Genomic DNA, 9,618 nt, shown 5'->3' with positions numbered 1-9,618 from the left:
ATATAACAAACATTTACAGTGAAATTAAGTGAATAAACATACCAACTCAAATGTCATAAAACGTTTCATACTTTGATAAATGCTCTGCTCAGTTCATAGTTGTCTACACAGACTAATTCCTCATTGTGGTATAAGCAAAACTTCAGATTTAACTAAACAACCTCAAACATTCTTAGAAATCAGCTCTGAAATCACCTGTGCTATTTGTCCAGTCTCACCTCCTTTATCATCACACATAAAACCACATACGCACACCCTCTTGTCATTCCATTCACAAATGACTCCCAGATTGTATATACAAAACAAGTCAAATGTAATCTTCAGTAGCTACTGTATGCACATACATATATAGACATACCAGACATTTTAGTCAGTATGAATCAATGAGCTGAGCCATATTTTAATTGGCCAGTCTTGTATGAGGTACACAGTGATGTCACTCAGCTAAAACACAAACTGCTTTTTCAAACTATTTATTTGGTTGTAAATAAACCATTGCAGATTTTATACTAGAAGTCTGAATATACACACACACACTTTGGAATTCCTCAAGGCACTGGGGGAAAAGTAAGAAGGAAAAGTCTTAAGGCTTTTTAGAAAAAAACTGATCTGAGAGCTGGCTGGCATAGAAATTAGAAGGAATCTAATAGATTGATAAAACATAGATCTATCTATTTATAGACAAGAAACAGGAATAATCCCACCCACAGAAAAAAGCTGGGCTCTTGAATCCCAACAGCCAGGCAAATAACAACAGTGAAGAAGGTTGCAGGGACCACCAGACATGTCTCCAGAGTCGCATCCTTTGATATTTGAGATAGTTTAGTGCCGTGTCTGGGCAGTGTGTGCAGGGTTCCAGGGTCTTCACATGTCTGATATGGAGCAGTAGAAGGTTCACCACCCTCAAAAATTAATTCATCTTCTGAAGAGTTAACAGTTGAAGGTTGAAGATTGAAGGCTGTTGGTAATGTTTCAGAAATGCTGATCAGCTCTGGCTTTTCTGGTTTGCTCACTGGATGCTCTGGAATACACATGGAAACAGTTTGGTTATCAAGGTGTGGATCATCAGGGAGGACTGAGGCCAACATGCTGGGATCCAAGACAAGTCCTTCCTCTTGCTGATGTTGTATGGTTTCTGGCTTATTAAAGACTGGATGGATGAGAAAACTTTGAGATTCTTTGTCCTTTCTTGTGGGACCTAAATGAGAGGGTACCAAACCATCTGTTTCCTCCTCATCCATCTTGGTACTTTCCACCTCAGTTGTCTTAGTGGTCTCGACTGGGACTGAAGAGACAAGTTCTAGTTTCTGTTCTAGAATTCCTTCCTCCAGGGGGGGCTGTGATCCCTCTGATAAATTGCACTCTTCCAGATCTTTAACGGCATTGTTTACCTCATTTGATGCAAGAAGCTGCTTGGCTTCTTCCAACATGTGAAAGTAAGTCCCTGTTTTATCTTCTTCTGCATTCCTACTCGGTTCTTCAGGCACATCTGTCAATATGTCATCCTTTTCCTTAACATCTGTCCTATCCTTAACATTCTGCATACCTTCTTCCTGGATTTGTGGCATGTCTGGAAGCCCAGCCAGTGATGGTTGGCCTAACTCGAAAGGCACTTGCGCTAACATATCACTGTGAAAATAATCCTTTTGTGGATGAAGGGATTGGTCAGGTTTACTTGAATCCTCAAATTCATCCTTGGATGTCTCTGGGTGATCATAATGGTGTACGAGGACTGAACGAAGGGGAAGGGGCAAGGAAGGACCAACATTATAGAATTGATCTTGTGGCTCAGAGAACTGCTGTGTTGAACGCGACTGGGGGACGGATAGAGTTGACGGCTGAAGTCCAGACTCTTCTGTTTGTGGTAAACTATTGGATGACATTGATTCTAGTGCAAGTGGTTCTCCAGGGGGAGTATCTAAAGTGAACTGAGGACATCCAGCTGTGGAGGAGGTTCTGGTGAATTCTGGAGAAATGGACGAATTCTTGGCAGTCTGCAACAGACAGGAAAGTAACAAACAAAAAAAACTTGGATTCCAAAGAATCCAGAATGTAAACTGTAGCCAGTTAACACGTTGTTTTGCATTTATGAAACTGAATTACTACCATCTAACAAAAAGTGTAAGATGAATGGCACAAACTTGAAATTTCTTGCTAATGCATATTATTATTATTGACACCAGCACTGATAATGAGCACAAATTATCTACTGATATTAGTATAAATAGTTTTCTATTAAGGTTAAATAAATGCTGTTTTTAGACTGTATCAGTTTAATTAACACTAATAATAGGTAAAAAAAAAAAATAATAATAATAATAAAAGAAAAACTATTTTTATGAATATGAAGATGTATACAATTAATTACACATGATTAAAAAACAATATGTAAAACATATTTGTGAATAAACAATAGTGAATAAATAAATAGTTGAACTACCTATACTGCACTTGGCAGGAAAGTGATTTGTGTTAGCATGAAGTTTGTGCCAGTTCCCTCAGGCTCTTTTCCCAGAAGTCTGTGCTAATGAGGGGAGTTTACGCTAATGGCAACAAAACCTTTAAAAGATAGTTCTAAATAAGACATGACAAAATTACACAAGAATTAAAAACAATGTAATGAAAAGTAATGCTGAATGCTGTTTAACTATGAATTTTGTATGTTTAAAGTTGTGCAGGGAAAATCTCAGGGTAAACATGCTATGATAATGACAATATTTACATAGAAAATACACAAATATACAATTTCTACGGTTTATTTTTAATTACTTTTATGTGGTTTTCTTCCCCTCCTAATGACTCCTTGCCAAAACAGCCCAACATTTTGTTAAAACTTCACAACAGTTTTTGTCTCAAGTTTGGAATATCAGGAATTGACAACATAAAATAAAATTACACTGACTAACTAAACTGTGTACATTTTATGCTTATATAAAAGTAATATATAGTATAAACTAAGCTTATTGTTTTTTAAAAAACCATGAGCATGAACACGAATAGCTTCTGCATGGTTGATCTAGATATCATATATTATGGGTCATGATACAGGATGCATGTTACATGCAGCATGGTGAATGGGTGAAATGAACAAGTTAGTGATAACTTGCACATGCACATTACCTAAGTTGATGCTGAAGCTTCAATGAGCTGTTCAGGTAGACAGATGAAAAGAATAACAATATCAACAATAACAAATCTTGTTTTTAATATGATATGTAATGAAGCATAGGTTAAATCATTGTTGGTTATTAAATACAATATATTGTATGACACATTTACATTGTTTTTTTACAAAAAAAGGTGTGACATACTGTCAACATGATAACTAATTTAAAAAAACATCATCATATTTTTATATAGTTTAAAAGCTTAAGAATTCACAATTAAAGGAATGGTTCACCCAAAAATGAAAATACTGTCTTCATTTACTCCCCTTCATGTCGGTCCAAACATGTAAGACTGACTTTCTTCTGTAGAACATTTTGAGAAATGTCTCAAAATGTTTTTATCCACTGAATGGAATTCAATTGTATTGCTTGTTTACCAAACCGTTTGGTTACCAGCATTCTTCAGAATATCTTCTTCTGTGTCCCACGAAAGAAAGAAAGTCATACAGGCTTGGAACAACATAAATTGATCACAGATTTTTCATTTTTTTGTGGTCTATCCCTCTAAAGCCTAAATAAATAATAGTGTGTCTTATCAATCTATTTTAAAGGGTTGACCACAGACCAGAAGCTGAGAAAGTGATGCTATTGTTGTAAATACCAGGTTCAGTTGCATAAACAGCTGCAAACTGACACACCACATATAGACACAAGCAAGTGGTTATCTGGACAGTGAAATGTTGGTGGAAACTTAACAAGCGAATTGCATTGCGTGAGTATGCAGGTCAAGTAAAATGAAAATCCATATTATAAGAATTTAAGCTAGTATTAAATAGACAAAAGGCAATCAATGAGTTAAAAGTTGAATTATCTTTAGCCTGGGTTGCTTTGAGCTCTGCATTTGTTGCAATAGTGACAGACAGGGATCCTGGGTATAAACTGAAACAAATGGAATCACTTTAAGAAGAGAGCAATCAGAAGACATCATGATCAGTAAATAACTGTAGAGTGTCTGACACAGACAGTAACAACATACAAAGATTCTCTGTTAGAGTGTCTAGACAGCATAGAAAAAAAAAGAGTTGCTGTTATACCACACACATGAAAACGGTCATGGAAATCTGGTAAAGGTTAGAGTAAGGAGGGGAAAACAAACTTTTGTTTAAACTTTTTTTTGTATGTTCATGACAATATGCTGTATCTTTTTTCCACCTGCGATCCCAGCCGCACTTAGAAATAGTGATTACAAAGCAAACCTCACTCACCTCGATGTCGATCTCTGGCTGGACTGTAACCGGCTGTGCAGAAGACGCTTGATTCTCTGCTGCTTCACACTTAGTGCTGCTCAGATCTGCTGATAAAAATAAAACAAATCACAGAGGAATCTGAAACATAAAACTACGGACCTGGCAAATGTTTGTTATATTTAACCTGAGATGAATAAGCTGTACTTTATGATCCTTAACACCTACCATCTTCTTCTCTGTCATCAGAGTCGTCAAAACCAATGTCAGCTCTAAAAAGATGACACACATACACACCAAAACAATCATTCTTCAGCATCACACATCGATAAAGAGCATTAATAAATTAAAAGTATAAATATAATCCAAATAACTAAGACTTTTTTGTTGATCATGACAGAATATTACATATTAAAGCGATAGTTCAGCAAGAATGTTCACCCTCATGTCATTCCAAACCTGAATGATTTTCTTGGGTGGAACATAAAAGATTTTGAGAAATGCAACTTCCATACAATGGAGGTAAATCAAAACTGTTTTATATATATATATATAGATATATAGATATATCTTCTATTTAGTTCTGGAGAGAAAAAGTCATAAAGGTTTGGAACGATATGATGGCGAGTAAATATTGACAGAATTTTTGGGTGAACTGTTCCTTTAAATGTACAAATTTAATCCATCAACGATTGTTTCACTAAATGGAAAATAACTGTGACCTCTGTGACATTATGGTAATATCTGACAGCCTCCAGAGCTTGAGATGTTTTTTTCAGAGTGTGGGTGAAGACTGTCTTAGCCCACACTCACCCTTAAATCACATGACAGATCCTATGATGCGATAAGGACCTGTCCAAATAATACACATGCGTTCTTGCATACTGTACATCACGAAAGGTTTTGATGAGCATGATGGTCAGATGTTCTGGTCATGTGATTACCTTTACCATTTAATTACGTTGCTACATATTCAGAGTATTTTGTGTGTCTGAAGCAATTCGATTGACATCCTGTTCTATGACCTTCTATCCGTAGCATGTTTGAGCAATGTAATAGAAACAAGACTTGACATTTTGAGGAAAGGTTGCGAGCCAGACTTGCGAGTCTAAACTGTAGGTCGAAACTCATCTTCTGATTTTTATCTCCTGGAGTTGACAATGTTCGTACATAAAAAATTTTTTTCATCTCTATGCAACTTCTTTCTCGTTTGTGGAAAAGTGGAAATAATGGGTAAAAGGATATATCTCCAGGTGTGCAGATGGAACCGGCTTAGGTTTGTGTCTACCTCTGTGGGTCTGTTGTGTCTCTTACTGTGCAACCCCTATAGAAAAGGTCAGAGTTAAGGTCTCGGTACACCAGAGCTGAAAGTGACACCTGCCTTGTCCTATTTTCATCCTCCTCACACAGCCACGAAAGGCTGCCATTCTCAAAAGGGAGTGAGGGGGTGGGGAGACCGTGCAACCCCAAAACTCACACAATACAGATGCTGTGTAGGCCCTGTAGCTTTGTGATTCCACGGTTCTTCTTGTTAAGCAGCAGGAAATGTAAACATGTGCAATTGGTATTTCATGAATTCCTACACTGCAAAGGCTGCATCTAAATATAACATGAAAAGGCACATTGTGCAGAAGCTGCATAAAATCAGCTTTCAGTTTCAATCACAATGTTACAAATGTTTGTGTTAGATATAAAACAATGAATGTAGAAGCATTAACTTATCCTTGGAAATCTAGAAATATAAATTATACACTCTGACATTAAGCTACACTGTTGCATTTCATATATACTGTTTAAATTACATCCTGGGGCAGCTGTGGCCTTATGGTTAGAGACTTGGATTTGTAACCGGAAGGTCGCAGGTTTGAGTCTCAGTGCTGGCAGTAGTTGTAGGAGGGAGGGAGTGAATGAACAGCGCTCTTCCACCTTCAATAGCCATGGCTGAAGTGCCCTTAAGCAAGGCACTGAACAGTTGCTCCCCCGGTGCTGGATATATAGCTGCCCACTTCTCACACCAATTCTGAGTGTGGGTTACCATACTTGGCAATCACTTTTTTATCAAAGCAGTATCTGAGCAGCCACTGATACTCTATGGCCTGTGGTCGCCCAGAGCGTCATATTTTAGTATTTTTATAATACATTGCGTCTTTTAGGGCCATAGCTTCATATTTTAGTGTTTTTTTAAGGGGCATTAGTGCAATCTCTCTCTCACCAGCATCTGTCTGTGCAGGGTTTCGCTCTCACAGGTAAGCAGATCGTGTGAAATGCAAAACCCGGAGTGGAGTTCTAGCGGCGTGTTCACAGAACGCTGTTTGTCGGCCTCTCAGCTTCCAATTATACTGTACTCCAGACCAGCTTTTACTCTGTACATTGCTTGAAGACTTCCAATGTTAAAATCTTAAATTATATTTCTGTTCGCAGGCAATAATAATTGAATTAACTCGACTTTTTTGAACGGTAAATTACCCGAAAGTTTACTGAGAATAAAAGAAAACAATTAAGAAATATTACACACGACATTTAATCCTGCTATATCGTTTTAGTACGACATAGATATTAGTTATGGCTTAATTAACCCGTGCTAAACGGCTAAATCAGACTACTGGCTAAACAAATGTAAGAGCAGAGTTCGACTCTCTTAACTTTACCTGTATCTGGGAGGTTTCAGGATCCCTCTCAGCTCTGTTGTGTCCTCTGTGGTGGTCAGGATTGTGTCGTCTTCAAATGACTGTAAGAGAGTAACCGAGTAATTCCTGCCTGAGTTGTTTGCCCAAAACTCTCCATCTGCCGTCTCATAGCGCAAAACAAAATCAATCCGCGCTCCGTTGAACAGATACGGTGAAGCGAAGGCCAGTTTCACGGAGAACTTGTCCGTTTCGCCTTCGTTTGAGCCCTGGACGTACTCGGCTGGGTAATCAAAGTGACTGATCCAACCATCCATCGTGGACCGGGCATAAACTGATTTTTTAAAAGAAATGTTGAGCACACGAATAAGCACCTCGAATGACAGAGGCTCGTCTGGCACAGATGTCACGCTCTCCACTTCCAGCTTGTTGCTGTGGACAGCGTGCACGAGCTCTGCTCCGGTGAGCGGCTGGAACTCCGGCCACACACGGTAAGTGGGCTCACGGTAGGCTTTTCGGTACCGCGCCTTCTCTTCCTCCCATCTTGCATCGTCCTCGTCATCTGAATCAAACGGGACAAACAATCTGACATCGACCAGCTCGGCTCCCGAACTGTCTGCAAACGACACGCTTCTGGTCGGTAACGCCAGGCGAATTCGCATGTACTCGGCGGTTTCATCCGCAATCGAAGTGCCTCGCTTTCTGGGAATAGGAGAAGACCTCGGTATTAGCCTGACGTCTTCCTCCGTTTCTTCCTCATCCTCATCATTACTGTTGTCTTCGAAACGCTCTGGCCTCACAGTCCTGAAAAGATCCTCTTGTGAGGGGATAGTTAGGAAATGACTATTATTCTCCTGCGCCATTACGTCTCTTTCCGAGTCTCGTAAACATGAAAGGTACCGTTACTGTGATGTGCGCGTCCGTCAGACCGAGCTGTCGCTCATAGTGCCAACGGAGACCAGCGAGGGTCTGTCACCTCGCTTCGACCGAACTAGGCCTAAACTATTGACATAAACAAGAACTGCAGTTTGAAGCGCATAGTGCACAGACACAAATAAGTGTCTAAATTTAGAAGGAAGCAGCACGTCCATCGTTTTCCAGAGGTCAAGAGGAGGAAGAAGGGCTCTGTTTGTACATCCCTCCCCCTGATCGCTTGTTGGCACTCCCACTGCTGTTTTAAAGTTAAAAGACAGGTTTATTTGTTTGGTAGCCGTTTGTTTGTGAGAAGAAAAAACACTTAATACCAGTTGCAAAGGAAATAAAAAAGACAGTATTGCAAGATGTTAATATGATTTGCATAATATAATAATAATAATAATAATACCTTGGGTTCAGACCCCTGTAACCTTCTAAAACAACTTTTTAAATGGCTGGTTTGAATTGGAGCTCAATGATGCACACCATTTAGCCTACTAAAAGCAGAATCAGTTCAGTGTTTTGTTGTGGTATATGAAGAATTATAAAATAATAAGTGAACCAAGAAAAGCAGTTAAGAGGGCTAAAAAAAAGTTTTGATGTCTACTATATGTGTTTCTGTAGCTCAAGCGCAAGGTTGGGGGTTCGATTCCCCGGGAACACATAATAGATAATAATAGATAAAAATTGATAGCCTGAATGCACTGAAAGTCGCTTTTAAAACGTCTGCTAAATCCATTAATTTAATTTCATTTTACTAAATTCATTTCTGATAGCATAATTCAGTTAATGGTTATGTGCAAATGCAGCCGTTTCGAATGAAATTATGTATAGCGGAATAATCATGAAGCTAATGAGATCCAGTAGTGAGAAGCGATTCGATTTAGCACTATTACTGTTTTAAAAATATTGATTGATAAGCTATTTTAACCCCTAGATGGAGCAGTCAGTCTGGCTTAATATAGTGAAATCAATATGTGCAACAGGTGCAGCATCAGTGGTCTGGCTTGCTGTGTGTAGATGGGGTCCAAGGATGATTGTAACCATTTCGTCTTAAAACATGAACTGAGTTTTGACCAATGAGTTTTGGGTCTTAACCTCTCATATGTTAACACAAGATATCTATATATGTCTGCTACAAATCTCATCATGATTATAATGATTATAAAATGTTATGAATATGAAACAGTAACAATATGACAGAAAAGAATAACAGTAAAATTTGAACCAACATTATACAGTTTGCCTCATTAACAGCTGAAATGTTTCACAAGATGTTACCTATATCTAATACTTTTGAAAATAAATCCATATTACAGATCTGCTGCCTGCATAAAATAGTCAAGACATCGGTTAACTTAACTCTTTTTTCTACTGTGTTGGCATGCAGAAAAATCAAGAAAATATAAAAAAATCTTCAGTGGAGATTGGTTTTCTTACAACCCTCCACACTCCTGACAGATATTGTTGTTGAATGAGGATATGAAATAAACATGATTTGAATACATCCCCATATTTCCCAGCCAATACAAGGCCTATGACTGAAATGGAAAAATCATTGTGCAGACTTGGTTCAAAAATTACTTGATGCTTTATGTCGCAAAAACCTCAAGTTACATCAGGAACAAAGTGAAATATGGTATTGTACAAAACACTGTGATGTTGGGAACCATGTATAGAGACAAATAATAAAACAAAACCTTTAACCTGGAAGTGGATTTTTTTTTT

At 38.2% G+C, this 9,618-nt stretch overlaps 1 protein-coding gene across 4 annotated transcripts; it reads right to left on the bottom strand.

Annotated features, from left to right (window-relative positions):
• Positions 1–296: 296 nt before the first annotated feature.
• On the bottom strand, positions 297–8,191 carry LOC113093936 (protein phosphatase 1 regulatory subunit 3A-like). Of its 4 annotated transcripts, none has more exons than XM_026259543.1 (5): positions 7,000–8,191; positions 4,580–4,623; positions 4,373–4,458; positions 3,121–3,147; positions 1,783–1,994 (listed from the first exon to the last, which is right to left on the bottom strand). In XM_026259543.1, the coding sequence occupies exons 1-4, from the start codon at positions 7,836–7,838 to the stop codon at positions 3,121–3,123; spliced, it is 996 nt and encodes a 331-aa protein (XP_026115328.1). In that variant the 5' UTR covers positions 7,839–8,191; the 3' UTR covers positions 1,783–1,994. The 4 variants fall into 4 exon arrangements, with proteins under 4 accessions (XP_026115326.1, XP_026115325.1, XP_026115328.1 ...); XM_026259542.1 differs by having other exon boundaries at positions 4,373–4,461; positions 7,000–8,185; XM_026259541.1 differs by lacking the exon at positions 3,121–3,147 and having other exon boundaries at positions 297–1,994; positions 7,000–8,190.
• Positions 8,192–9,618: the final 1,427 nt, after the last annotated feature.

The sequence above is a fragment of the Carassius auratus genome, unplaced genomic scaffold, assembly GCF_003368295.1.
Source record: "Carassius auratus strain Wakin unplaced genomic scaffold, ASM336829v1 scaf_tig00215205, whole genome shotgun sequence".
NCBI lineage: Eukaryota > Metazoa > Chordata > Actinopteri > Cypriniformes > Cyprinidae > Carassius > Carassius auratus.
The sequence above is the reverse complement of the archived record's forward strand: the minus strand, read 5'-3'. Positions and strand labels throughout refer to the sequence as shown.